Source organism: Lycium ferocissimum, chromosome 6 (assembly GCF_029784015.1).
Source record: "Lycium ferocissimum isolate CSIRO_LF1 chromosome 6, AGI_CSIRO_Lferr_CH_V1, whole genome shotgun sequence".
Taxonomy (NCBI): domain Eukaryota; kingdom Viridiplantae; phylum Streptophyta; class Magnoliopsida; order Solanales; family Solanaceae; genus Lycium; species Lycium ferocissimum.
In genome coordinates this window covers 11,659,343-11,674,818 of record NC_081347.1, presented here as the reverse complement: position 1 = coordinate 11,674,818, position 15,476 = coordinate 11,659,343, and the positions used below count along the sequence as shown (strand labels likewise).

Here is a 15,476-nt window from a genome sequence, read left to right as displayed (position 1 = left end):
TTGAGCCAGCCGCATCAAACAAACATTATTTCATCTTAGTTGCTATAGACTACTTCACCAAGTGGGTGGAAGCAGCATCTTATTCATTAGTGACAAAGAAAATGGTCACAGACTTTGTGCGCAACAACATCACATGCCGATTTGGCATCCCAGAATCAATCATAACAGACAATGGGGCTAACATGAATAGCCATTTGATGAGAGACATATGTGCGCAGTTTCGGATCACCCACCAGAATTCAACCGCATATCGGCCACAAATGAATGGGGCTATAGAAGCCGCCAACAAAAACATCAAGAAAATCCTCTGAAAGATGATTGATAATTACAAGGATTGGCGTGAACAATTATCTTATGCGTTACTAGGATACCGCACTATGACCAGGACTTCAACTGGAGCCACTCCATACCTGTTAGTGTATGGCACCGAAGCAGTGATACCAGCCGAAGTAGAAATCCCTTCACTTCGGATAATACAAGAAGCTGAGTTGGACGATGCGGAATGGATCCATAAAAGATATGAGCAGCTGGCTCTGATAGATGAAAAGAGGATGATCGCTATTTGCCATGGTCAACTGTACCAGCAAAGAATGGCACGTGCTTTCAACAAGCGTGTGAGAACTAGGGTGTTTCAAATTGGGCAATTGGTACTCAAACGAATATTCCCTAATTAAGAGGAATACAAAGGGAAGTTCGCACCAAACTGGCAAGGGCCCTATATGGTACGAAAAGCACTACCAGGAGGAGCTATAGTGCTTGCTTAAATGGATGGTCAAGAGTGGCCAAAAGCGATAAATTCATATGGCATCAAAAGATACTATGTGTGAAGAAGAAGATTGACTGCGAGGATTCAGAGTCTCCATAGTTTAGGTGTTCTTTAGTTGCATTCCCTTTATGTGTAATTTTGTATTTCTTTTTAGAAAACCAAATCCAAAATTATGTACGAACTACGCAAGGACCTGATTCCCTGTACTTATAAAGGGATACGTAGGCGCTTTTCCAAGCTCGGTCGCCTTAATCCGAAAAATACAAATTTATGTGTTTTGAACTACGTTATGACCTGATTCCTATTTGGGATACGTAGGCGCTCGTTTGAGTTCGGTCTCTCCCAAAGAAAATTCCAATATGTTTACCCTGAACTACGTTTCGACCTGATTCCCGAAACGGGATACGTAGGCGCTCTCCGCTCGATCATTCCAAACAAAATTCCCTATAAACCTTAGGAAACTTCAGAAATGATTCAGCAAGAGAATGATAAAGGTAACCCCACAAGGAAACTGGGGCAGAATTTTTTAGAAAGATCTCAAAAATTCCTCAAGCATGGTGAAATTAGGAAATGACAAGTACACACTTACACTGGGGCACAATTTTTGAGAGGATCTCAAAAATTACTTCGACATAACAAAACTCGAGTTGGTATAAAGACGTATACAAACTGGGGCAAAATTTTCAAAAAGGATGCGAAAGTTTTCAAGAGTCAAGATCAAGAAGAAGAAGAAGAAGAAGAAGAAGAAGAAACGGGAGACCTTGCTTGAGTAACTAATGTCATGACATTAAAAGGGAATATAAAATATTATTTTCAAAACATATATGCATATATTTTCAAAAGAAAATCATCGCACAAAAACTTTCCTAAAAGTTCTGCTAGAAGAATAAAAGAGTTTAAGGAAGATGAGCATCCTTTCATGACCAAGATATGAACGGAGGAAGTCCATACGCAGGAAAGGCGATCGATCATATAGGAAACTGACAAATTTTTCTGTGAATGTAGGAACAAACAAGCATGGATGTTTTACACTAACACGTTTTCTAGAATGTTTAAAACAGGGTAGCGATGACAAGCAAAGCGAAGAAAAGTTCCAAGGATGGCAGCACAAAGAGTGCACAAAAGGGTAACGAAGTCCGTCCCAAGTGAAGTTTCCATTACACTGACAAGTTTGTCCATTTTGCAGAGCACAATGATTTTTACAAAAGAAAAACTTTAAAAGACTACTAGGATATTCATGAAAATAAGCATTATATTTAATAACTTGCAGGTAAGAACCCATGAAATGTAAAGTATGGATTTTCATGGATTATGGACGGATTCTCAATAATCAAAATGATGTATCAAGAGCACAATAATGAATTAATACTACAAGGCATAATATAACATTGTACATAGACCTAGGATTACCATGAACACGGCTAAAATCCTAGTGTTGATAGTTTCTGGCATAATCATGGAAGAACATGGTGTGGGGAAGAACAAAGATGTTCCCACATATAGATAGAAGTCCTACATACCTGGTAACGCTCCAATCTCATAGTAAAGTTCTGAACTTGAAGAAGAACTCCTAAAGCCTTAGTCTTGAATCCCTTTAATTAGATTTTCTTGAAAACTCTGGGTTAAGAACGTTGAATTTCCACTTAATAATCATGAACGTATGATAGAATTGGCATGGAATATATGGAATAGGCTAACCTTAAAGTATCTTGAAGGTTGGGGGAGAAGAACTTCATTCCTAGGGCTTGAAAGAATGAAAAGTGAAGAAAACAAATTGAACCCTCGTATATATATTTTCTGACTGAAGTGGGGAAAGTATGGCCTCATTGTACGGCTTGTACTTCATGGCCATACATCGAGTTAATTTTCTAGTGAGTTATCAATTGGTGACGGGGAAAGTACGGGCTGATTGTACGTCTCATACATTGATGTACGGGCCGTACTTGGTTTCCCGTACCTTAATGGCAATGACCAGTGACCTCTTGGCTTTTTTCCTTGTGATATATGTCTTAGAAATACGGGGCGTACAATAATGTACATCCCGTAAAATGGTCGCCATCTTGTACATTCACCGCGACAAGCAAAATATCAATTCCAACTCTTCCATCTTGGTTTCTAAGTCCCGAATCATGAACGTAGCCTAGTTTTTAAGGTCCTCGGTGTTACAATATCTCCCCCTTGGGATCATTCATCCTTGAATGATGGGTCATGGTTAAGATTGGGACTAGACATGGCTTGAATACATGAACGTGAAGGAAACATGACATAAAACATAAGGACTGAGCTGACATGACATGGATTTCATGATAACATGGATACTGAGACATGAACACATGAGAATGAATACTGAGTTTGTGAACATGAACGTGAAACATGAGACATGGGTACATAAGGGACATGACATGAATATGGAGGTTATTTACCTTAAGCATCCTCTGGTGGCTCGTCAAACAAGTATAGATACTTGGACTTCATATCTTTTTCGGCTTCCCATGTAGCCTCTTCAACTTTCTGACCCCTCCATAACACTTTCACTGAGGCAACTTCTTTAGTTCTCAACTTGCCAACCTGACGATCAAGAATGCCTACAAAAATCTTGTCACAACCCTAATTACCCATCGTGCGGGCACCTACCTTATTATCACTAGTAGGCGAACCCTTATCCGTTGACCCATTAATCATTAGCCAATTTTAACTTCTTTAATCATTTATACTTAAACAATCAATGATCATGTGAATGAATAAATAATTAAAACAATGCGTAATTAATAGATAATATAAGTGCGGAAGTCTTAACTATTACACCCCCAAGATCTGAAAGCCATCGTACAAGGACTCTAACCAACGATGTCTAAAGAATGAAGTATATCTCAACTATAATAACAAATAATGTCTGGAATAAAAATAGACATATGGAAAGAGAGATCTTCAGGTGGCATGACATGGATAGAAGCTCACCCTCGGATCTGATCGAGCAAACTAGCTTCAAGCTAGAGATGCGATACCGGGATGAAATCTCGAACACAATCCGCACTCAAAAAGGGTGCGAAGGTAGTATCAGTACAAACACTATGTATCGGTAAGCATCATAGGCCGACTAAGATTAGTTCGCGCATATAAGCATAAAATTAACAAGATAAACAGACAGACACCTAATACTTAAATCCAAGTCACAAAATATCCCATAACAAAGTCACAACCTAAGATGAAGCTTTTAACTCACAAGTCTATCAAGTTTCAATAATCTCACCCGATAATCACAAGCCCAAGTTCCATCCCTAGATAGAGTCACTAATCCATAATTTAACTCAGTTAATTATCATATCAATACCACAACAGCCGTTTCAGCAAACATACCAAAATCAGAAACAACGAGCCATATAATAATGCAGAATAAAATGTAATGATGTGCAATGCAAAATATGATACCGTGCAATGCAATGTAATGCAATGCCTTGGCCAAATACACACTGTACACACATGCTACTGATGTCATAGCTCAGTAGTCATGACCTGCAGGGGACCCATGGTGTCCATGTACCCTCGTTCCGGACCCACTCCTTGGACCCGAGCCATAAATCCTCCCCATCGGAAAGAACCATGGTCGCGGCCATATTAATATACCTCTCATCTCCGGAAAGAACCTCGGACCACGAGCCCATAATCTAGGTCACATATGTGCCTTTCCATAACACTGTCCCATCACTCCCAATGATCAATCCATCAAGTACCATGTATCAAATAGTATCACAAGTGCAACAAGAAGATTATATTAACTTCTTCACTAATTTCACATCGTAATGTATGTCTCAATGTATTCCAGTTCATCAGTATGTATGGACTATGAACAATTAGCAATATCAATGTCAACCCAAGGCATCATACCACAAGTCTTCCAAACCATTTCTGTCACGACCCAAACTGATGGGCAGTAACAAGTGCCCGACCACTATTGGCCAAGCACTCCTATGCTTGCATTTACTGCTCACTGACTATCCTAAGCCCATACATAATCTGTAGCTGAGCTGTGCTGTCTCCCGAACAATCAACATAAAAGACACCGTACCAGGAACTCACGGCCAACGCATACATATAGACGTAAGCACTGAGAGTAACAGCGTAAGCCGATTTGGTCGCTACATATATACTATACAACAAAATGAGCGCCGACGAGGCTGCTTAACATTATGGCTACATATCATCGTCTCGTACCTCTATGGAGTACAAACTGTAGAAAGGACAGGAAAGGCCCCCGCCATACCCGTATATGTACGTAACCGAATAGCATACCAAAAGTGGCCGTAGCTCCGAATCAATGGAGCGTACCGACTACCGCCGAGGGGAGGTCCTGCGATGTGAATAGTCCCGGCTACTCGATCCTCGCGGGCATGAACGCGGCGTCCACAAGAAGGGACGTCAGTACGAGTAATGCACCGAGTATGTAAGGCATAAATAGTAACATAATAAGGGATATAAAGTACGAATAATAACAGAATGGAAATATAGAGCATATCGTGAGATAAAAGAGTAACCTGTACATATGAGTGCCCCTTAGGGCGGATGCCATGCATGCTTAGCTTTCTTTGAAAAATAATTTTTTGTTCATATATACAGAAAATAGAACATATCATATTTTCGAGGCGTCGGCTCCGATCCATTTAACCACATATGTCCCGCGTCCGGGATGATATCATGTCATATTATACCAATTGATCCGGTGGTTACACGTATATAACGCTCTCGCCCTTTTCCCTTCCCCATGAATGATGTCGTGCATGTATGTCAATATGCAAATGCATGAAAATCTTTGAAAACCATCAAAAGACTCCCTTTGGAGCAACTTTTATTTCAAAACGGGAACTTCTTCCCTTTTGTTAAAAATGGGAACTTCTTCCCCCTTTTTCTTCAAAAATGGGAACTTCTTCCCCTTTTCATTTGTCTCCTTCGAGCCTCAAAAATTAAATGTAAAATGCATAGTTAAGAGAAAGACCGTATGAATGTCCCCTTCGGTAATTAGACAACATACATATACATATATACCAAAAGAATAATCAATGGCACCTCCAGAAAATGGAGTGCTCTTCAAATCAGCTATAGCTCCTACTAGTCTGGATCACCTCCCGGTCTACCTGTGGGCATGACGGGGTCCTGTCCCGTCCCTATGTCTAGCACTCTAGTAGAAGCTCGTAGATGCGCAGTTGTGGGTAGTATGGTCTCATAGTTTTCATCATATGTATATGTATATAGATATATATTATTTTGATAGCCGAAGGGCTCATGTATATATATTAAATGAAAACAGTTTTCCATGATTACGAGCATAAGAAATATGAATGAAAGCAGGATGAGTAATAGAATAAGTGGTGCTCGGTGGTTAGCCCCGGGTGCCCTTTATGGCCCTAGTCGGGTCGTGACAATTTCCATCATGCATGAGGGTATGAATGCATAAATGAGTGTAAACGTGGTAAATCAATGCAAACCAATAAAGCAATAGTGAAGGTACAAATCACAAAACCACAAGTCATATCAAGACTTGGATCAACTCAGCCATGAAATGAATCATACAATCGTCTCAACCAACATAATAGTCTATGTCCCTCTTTACTTCCACATGTAGCAAGTACGCCTCACAACTAAGTCTTGTATTACTAAGAAGCTCCACTTTTCTATGTATTATCATCAACAGTAAATCATACATCAAGGGTTCCTCTACGTATTATCATAAATATATAAATCACAATTCAAGTCTAAACCCAGTATTCCTTCCTTTCTCCAATGATATGTGTCACAATAAAAGAGAATTGAGTACAACACGACAATTCAGGTAATAAGTCTAATCACAGTAACGGGGCAACGAGCCACTATCAACAACAATCAACCTAATAGAAATCCATCCCGAATCGTCACAGTATGAATACAACCACACCTCATATTTCAATACATAAGGTAATGGCGACGAGCTCACAAAATCAGAAGTAATACAAACCTAGCTAATATCCGGCCAAACACCATGTCCGAAGACCTAGTCATGCTTTCTCCCGTCAATTCTACACAATACATACGTTTCATTAATCAAAGTCTAACTAAAGTAAGCCATAACCTATCTCGAATGCAGAAAAGGAGCGACGAACTACTCCACACGAGTCTTCTATTTTTAAAGCTCCTCATAACGGTCAAAGTCTAACAATATGATGCTAAGTAAGAAACAAGCCATGTATTTAAACAAGAACAACAATTTGGGGAAGAAGACCCACTTACTTCTACCCCTTTTTAATGGATGAAACCATCCTTTAATGGTGAATTTATCGTAACTTCTATCTCTACAATCATTAACCTTCAATTCATGAGTTTCTAATCACTTTTACCCTTTCCAATAGATTTTAGAACAAAGCTTCCATTTTTATTAGAACCCTGGTCTCAACATGCAATTTAAACCACAAGAAATCAAATTCCTTTCCTAGAAAGTGATAATCTATACTCCTAGATGATTAATCAACAACAAAATCAACAACCCACCAATTATTAAAGGGTTTACGAATTCTAGGGTTCTAGGGTTTTCACCTACCTTTGATGGACCTTAAACTAATCATGGAACTTGAAGAAGAAAGGAAAAGGAACAAATAAAGATGGGGACTTACCCACCAAGAAGTTTTCACCAATGAATGGAATGAATTTTGCCGCTTTCTCTCTTGAAAACTGACTTTGGGGTCTTGGAAATAATGGGTAGGAGTTGGGGGATTAAAATAGGGCATTCTTCCCCCCGTCGGCTGCTGTAGCAGTCACCAGACCGCTGCAGCGGTACCGCTATAGCGCCCCTTTGGTCGCTGCCAGCGGCCAGCTGGAATAGTCTGCACTAAAACGGGCATAACTCCCTCATACGGTGGCCAAACGCGACGATTCTTTTTCCTATAGCTTCATAATTTCGATACGGATCTAATGGTTCAAACCTCACCCAAACCAAAGGTCAGATGATCAATCTGGAGCCATTTCTATCCATAGACCTCCTGCGAAAACACCGAATACAAGCGCAACAAAACCCAAACCCATCTGAAACTCTTTGGAACCTCACCAAAACTTGTGTACAAGTTCAAAATCATCATAATAACATGTTGGAACTTCCAAAACATTGACACGGGGTCATCCTAACCCAACGTTGATTGTGGTCAACTCTAGCTCGCTAACTTAACTAGATTCTCCGTCAATGACTCAATTTACACTCAATCCTTGCGGAAACCAACCCAATGACTTCATAAGTCATAGATCATACTAACGGGACTTGGGGAAAGGATAAACAAGGTTAAATGGGTCAAAATACTATAACGACCAAACGGGTCGTTACATCAAATACCAATTTACCCATCGTTCGTCCTCGAACGAAGAAAGGGAGTATGAAGGTTGACAATAACCTAAGGACATGCATCCTAACCCCACGGAAGCCTCCAGGGCTCTAAGTGCTCCCTAACCACTATCCATTCATCTTATCAGTCAAAGCTTATTTCTAACCTTAGCTCAAAGACCCAATTTCCATATTTATCTACTCGAATCTACCACGAGAATTTCTATAACACATATGCATCATCTAATAAATCGAAATTGATCATACTACTCCCAACTAATTCCTGTAATGATTACAACTTCTCTAGACCCTTATAATCACCAATGCGGTCAGCAAATCATCCTTAGATCAGTAAACTAAGATTTCCTATCTCAACAAACCAGGACTCAGACACCTACTTCACTATGTTCATACTTAACCCTTTTCTGACTTAGACAAATGATTTAACTAAGATCACCACTACTTTAATACAATGGAATTTAACTCAGAGATCTCAAAATTTAGCCTTACCTTAGCAAGATGTCTTACAACTCGGGAACACCAACCAACAAATATATATTCAACCTCAACAACCACATAGGTAATTACAAAAATATAGTACAATAAATAATATCATCTCTCACCATCTATAAGTAACACAATAACCACTAGAGTCTTCGCATCTGTTATCCAACCAATGTCCCATATAGCCTATGACATACTAGAACTTACCAATTCATACATAACCCTCGAATCGACTTCACATCGTACAACCTCAACATAACTCACACATTATTAGCTCTTATTTCGAACGATCCCCCTTTTTATCCTTAATCAATCTTAGTCTATAGTAGAGATTCAATCTTATGATTTACTTCTTCAATAAATCCCATCTTACTATAGGCAAGACTCACTAATTAAACTAATATTTAAAGCCTATTATTCAATTCTCAATGCTAAGGTAGAAACTCATCTTCTCCAACTAGTCCCCATACATTTACACCATTAATTCAAGCCTAAAATGATAGATAATCATAAGATAAGGTAAGGGAACTCACCCCCAAAAGAAATAAATATTCAAGAACTCTCCAAGTTACCCTAAGTGTTTCTTGGGAACTGTGTTGGATTGAAGAGAATAAATAATTCGGACTAAGTATTTTAAAACACGGCTACTGTTTCCCATCTACCGCTGTGGCGGTCAAACCACCGCTGCAGCGGTCTCGCTATAGCGGGCAAGTACCCGCTATAGCGGACCATAACGATTTGTCCCTCCGCGGTGGCTAGCCTGGACCCGCTGCAGCGGTTCCGCTATAGTGGTCCAGTTCCCGCCATAGCAGATACCCCAATTCCCGAATGACCATGACGGCGAGAGGCCCGCCGCTACAGCGGTACCGCTGCAGCGGTACAATCCCTGCCACAGCGGTACTACTGAGGCAGTGAGTATGCAATTTTTCCTAGTTTTTCACTCTATCATCCAACATTTCATTCGAGGCCTTACAACATAAACAAACATGCACATAGATATAAAAACACCATACCAATTCACCTGTGGCCTCGAAATTCCCAACGAAGGTCTAATTTCCTACGTCACCCCCCAAATGGACTCAATACAACCAAAAAATAATCACAAACGAGCCAAGTTTTCAGTTCTTGGACTTCTACATCTGAGTTTCTATTAGCTCATTCTACTCTCGGAGAGGTGTTACCGGCTAAAGTGGTCAAGGTTTCTATAACGACCGGGACTATAACGACCGGGACAGTCAGATACCCCAATTATTCCCTTCCTAATAGTGGAGATTAATCTATCCAATGTTCTTCTTCTATACAAGATTATGCAAACACAATAATCGGGTCTAAATTACAACCCATACAACTAAACTTCAAGTCACAACTAGAAACTGAACTTAGATCATGCGTCTGAATCAGGAAGACAGATTTAGTACCATATAGGGCCATGCCATAACACAAATCACTCGCATAAGAGTTTAGCGGAGGGGTTTCCACCATTCGGGGAAAAATAAGACAAGGAAGTGCAGATACCAATTTGAATGAAGTATCACGAAGAATGAAAGAAGTAGAAGTTTCCTAAATGTCCCATAGCCTCTCGCATATAGGTACGGAGCTCTTCGTACCGATCTGCAAGACTCTACTAGACATGTCCTTTTACAACGAGATTCATGAACCTAGGCTCTGATACCAACTGTCACGACCCTAATTACCGATCGTGCGGGCACCTACCTTATTATCACTAGTAGGCGAACCCTTATCCGTTAACCCATTAATCATTAACCAATTTTAACTTCTTTAATCATTTATACTTAAACAATCAATGATCATGTGAATGAATAAATAATTAAAACAATGCATAATTAATAGATAATATAAGTGTGGAAGTCTTAAATATTACACCCCCAAGATCTGAAAGTCATCGTACAAGGACTCTACTAGACATCTCCTTGTACAACGGGATTCACGAACCGAGCTAATATCCGGCCAAACACCATGTCCGAAGACCTAGTCATGCTTTCTCCCGTCAATTCTACACAATACATACATTTTGCTAATCAAAGTCTAACTAAAGTAAGTCATAACCTACCTCGAATGCAGAACAGGAGCCATGAACTACTCCACACGAGCCTTCTATTTCCGAAGCGCCTCATAACGGTCAAAGTCTAACAATATGATGCTAAGTAAGCAACAAACCATGTATTTAAACTAGAACAACAATTTAGGGAAGAAGACCCACTTACTTCTACCCCTTTTTAATGGATGAAACCATCCTTTAATGATGAATTTATCGTAACTTCTATCTCTACAATTATTAGCCTTCAATTCATGTGTTTCTAATCAATTTTACCCTTTCCAATAAATTTTAGAACAAAGCTTCCATTTCTATTAGAACCCTAGTCTCAACATGCAATTTAAACCATAAGAAATCAAATTCCTTTCCTAGATAGTGATAATCTATACTCCTAGATGATTAATCAACAACAAAATCAACAACCCACCAATTATTTAAGAGTTTACTAATTCTAGGGTTCTAGGGTTTTAACCTACCTTTGATGGACCTTAAACTAATCATGGAACTTGAAGAAGAAAGGAAAAGGAACAAATAAAGACGGGGACTTACCCTCCAAGATGTTTTCACCAATGAATGGAATGAATTTTGCCGCTTTCTCTCTTGAAAACTAACTTTGGGTTCTTGAAAATAATGGGTAGGAGTTGAGGGATTAAAATAGGGCATTCTGCCCCCCGTCGGCCGCTATGGCGGTTACCAGACCGCTGCAGCGGCGCCGCTATAGCGCCCCTTTGGTCGCTGCCCGCGGCCAGCTGGAATAGTCCGCACTAAAACGGTCATAACTCCCTCATACGGTGGCCAGTCGCTATGATTCATTTTCCTATAGCTTTGTAATTTTGATACGGATCTAATGGTTCAAACCTCAACCAAAAAAAAGGTCGGATGATCAATCTGGAGCTATTTCTATCTACAGACCTCCGGCGAAAACACTGAATACGAGCGCGACAAAGCCCAAACCCATCTGAAACTCTTTGGAACCTCACCAAAACTTGTGTATAAGTTTAAAATCATCATAATAACATGTTGGAACTTCCAAAACATTGACACGGGGTCATCTTAACCCGACGTTGACCATGGTCAACTCTAACTCGCTAACTTAACTAGCTTCTCCCTCAATGACTCAATTTACACTCAAACCTTACGGAACCCAACCCAATGACCTCATTAAGTCATAGATCATACTAACGGGGCTTAGGGAAAGGGTCAACAGGGTTAAATGGGTCAAAACACTATAACAATCAAACGGGTCATTACAGATCTCCTCATAGGTTAGACCATCCTTAACCGCAATAGTGTCAGCAGGAACAACCAATGACGGGACACTCACACAGTTTCTTAACATGGATATGTGAAACACTGGGTATACAACAGCTAACTCTAGTGGCAATACGAGCACATCAGCTACTTGGCCAACCCTAAGGTCCAATATATCTGGGGTTGAGCTTCCCTCTCTTTCCAAATCTCATGAAACCCTTAATAGGTGATGTTACACCTCAAAAATTTTCGCATCGTTTGCGTTGTGAGTAAACTTACGTAAGATAAGAGAGGTCATGGAACCATTACATGGTTAGAGAATACTTTTAACAAGTGTTAAGTAAGTGTCTAAATGTCCCGGAACCAAGCAAATCGAAGAAACTAAATTTGTTAAAAATTTAGAAAAAAGTTGGTAGAATTTTGGGTCAACTTTGGAGGGGTATATCTCCAGTTATATTAGGAGTTTTAAGGTGTTTCAAAAGCCTAAAATGAAGTTCGTCGAGTCTAGTTTCCAAACCAATAAATCTTTTGTCAAAATGACATCGGAGTAAGGAGTTACGGCCATTTTAATATAACCCTCCAAACTGCCAAATGGCTTCTGCGGGTCCCACTTAGAAAAGTCGGTGGGGGTATAAAAACCCCCCATTAGCCCTATTTTTTCATCATTTTACACTCTCATGAGTCCTAAAATCCTCCTAACACATCTCCCAAACATTTATAGCCCATTAAATTAAGAATTTAACAAGATTACACCAAACTAGTCCATGAAAGGTGATTGTTCTTGCTTCTACTTTATGTTATGGTGATTGTGGTCTTGAAGAAAGTTGGTGTGGCTAAAGTTCTTCAAGTATAAGGTATGTTCTTCATCCTATCTCTTATGTTGAGTTGATTTGAAGGTTTAGCAAGTCTTAAAAGTGAAAATAGTTATGGAGGAAAGATCATAAAGTGTTATATTGTAGTTGTTGTGGTTATGGACTATTTTGAGCATGTTGTGGCCGTGTGATTGGGCTGATTTACATGTATATGGATGGTATCTAATATTTTTGGTGTGTTGATGAGATTATGCTCCTTGATTGGGAAAAAAGGAAGTGTATATTGTTGTTGTATGTTGAAAAATATCGTGTGGGATGTTTTATGAAATATTTTGGTATTGATGATGATATTGTTAATATTAGTATTGCTATTGTTGTTGTTTTGTTGGTATTACAATTTCGGGCTAGGGATATAAACAGGAGAGATGCTGCCAGAATTTCGGCAGCTTCTAAAGGGGTTTCATTTGAAGGCTTAAGATAAGCATATGACGATAAGCCTAACAATAATATGAATTCTCTTGAATATAGATTTACGAGCTTGGGAGGATAAGCGTTAGATAGTTGAAGTAAGGCGACCGAAAAGGTATGTTAAGGCTAGTCCCTTTCTTTCAAAAGGCATGATTCCTATGTTATGACTCCATATACGTTTCCACAACCTTCTTACTTCCAAAAGTTAGAAGTTCATGATTCCTAAAGGCTTGTTATGATACTAAAGATGAGATGTTTTCTATAATGAACATGATGATGATGATTCTAATTCTAGAAATTCCAAAGTTTATGATTTTAATGCTATTATGAGATTATTGAGCTTATTTCATGATTTTCTCGATTTTATTCATTGTTGTTGATCTCACCTTATAATAATTATTCCTTCAAGGTGAGATATAGCGATAATGATTGTTGCATAATATAAATCGGAGGTTATCGACCTTACGTCACTCCGATAGAGTCGTAGCTTTTATTTGGGCTCTCATGCATACTACTTATATTATATATATATATATATATATATATATATATATATATATATATATATATATATATATATGGGGAAAGGTGAGGCATTATATACGCATAACCACCTGATCAGTTGGTATATTATGATATCGTCACGGACGCGGGATGCTCGGATGCGGGATAGATGGATAAATGGATCGGGCTGCACGCTCCGCAACAATATAGTACATATATATATGGATCGAGCTACACGTTCCACAGCAATGCATTATATTTATAGATCGGGCTGCACGTTCCGTAGCACTATTATGTATATATGAAAAGAAGTTTTTCAAAAAGGCTAAGCATGCATGATATCCGCCTTACGAGGCAGTCTAATGTACATGTTATCTCTTTATTTCATGTTATGTCCCATATCTTCTCTTATGTTATTATTCATGCCTTACATACTCAGTACACTATTCGTACTGACGTCCTTTCTTGTGAACGTTGCGCTCATGCCCGAAGGTAGATAGGTAGACCGATCTGATCCTTAGGAGCTCCCTCAGCGGATTCTCAGAAGTGCTCCAGTTATTTCAGAGCCACGGTTATTGGTATTACTCTTCTATATAAGAATACTTGGGTATGGCAGAGTCCTGCCTCGTCTTATGGATTCATGTATTCTATTTAGAGGCTCGTAGACAAATATATGAAGCTAGATGTTCCTTAGCTTTATCAATTCTTGTTGTTGTATAATATTTTGGTAGTCTTGTTGGCTTATACTTATGGACATCATTGTTGATGATTGTATTAAGTATGATATTCATGAGCTGTCTATGTGGCCCACCTAGAAATGATTATGGAATGTCAGATCAAAGGTGCTCGGTAGGCTAGTACCGGGTACCCTTCATGGCCCTAGTTGGGTCGTGACAAAAGTGGTATCAGAGCAGTTCATCCTAGGGTATATCTACGAGCCATGTCGGATAGAGTCCTGTTTATGGGTGTGAAGAGCGCCACGCTTATAAGCAAGAGGCTGCGGGGCATTTAGGAATGATTGACTTCCCTTTCTCATCTTAGATCATGCGATAGAGCCATGTTATCAGGTTTTCCTTTTTTCTAATCGTGTATTATGATTTCAGCAATGCCTATGAAGAGGAAAGCTACAGGGGCCCAGAAGGGCAAGATGGTGGCTGGAAGAAGGACTGAACGGGAGCCACCCGCAGAGATAGAAGAGGGTGAGTCTAATAACGAGGTTCCATCTCGGACCTGTCCTACTCCACCCCTATCAGAGGAGCATGAAGGGGCTTCAGCTCCAGCCCCAGTACCTCTAGTTCCTCGGCCAAACACCTCAGGTCAGCAGATGACCAAGGCTATTCAGTTACTGACCCAGTTGGTTACCGTTCAGGCTCAGCAGCAGGGAGCGGTCCAAGGTGATAGAGCGGTCAGTGCAAGAGCCCGTGATTTTATTAGTCTGAATCCTTCAGAATTTAATGGGTCAAAGCTAGATGAAGACTCGCAGGGCTTTATAGATTAGATACTGAGGACGTTGAGACTAATGCATGCTTCTGATACAGAGTTAGTGGAATTGGCTTCCTATAGATTGCTGGATGTGGCCGTTCACTGGTATAACACTTGGATGTTTTCGAGAGGGGCAAATGCACCTCCCCCAGTATGGCAAGAGTTAGTTGATGCTTTCCTCCAACATTATCTGCCACCGGAGGTTTGACGGGCCCGAGCTAATAAGTTCTTGAATCTCCAACAGGAGAATATAAGTGCCCGAGAGCACAGTCTTCGCTTTAATTCTTTGGCTAGGTA

At 39.7% G+C, this 15,476-nt stretch overlaps 1 protein-coding gene across 1 annotated transcript; it reads left to right on the top strand.

Annotated features, from left to right (window-relative positions):
- Positions 1-314: 314 nt before the first annotated feature.
- LOC132061106 (uncharacterized) lies at positions 315-15,195 on the top strand. The gene is made up of 2 exons (XM_059453975.1): positions 315-647; positions 15,067-15,195. The coding sequence occupies exons 1-2, from the start codon at positions 315-317 to the stop codon at positions 15,193-15,195; spliced, it is 462 nt and encodes a 153-aa protein (XP_059309958.1).
- Positions 15,196-15,476: the final 281 nt, after the last annotated feature.

Bases quoted from the DNA above. Each gene is read 5' to 3' on its own strand.
- LOC132061106 (XM_059453975.1), top strand. From the start codon at position 315: ATGATTGATAATTACAAGGATTGGCGTGAACAATTATCTTATGCGTTA. The intron at 648-15,066 runs GTACTCAAACGA...GTTACCGTTCAG, and splicing joins TGTTTCAAATTGGGCAATTG to GCTCAGCAGCAGGGAGCGGT.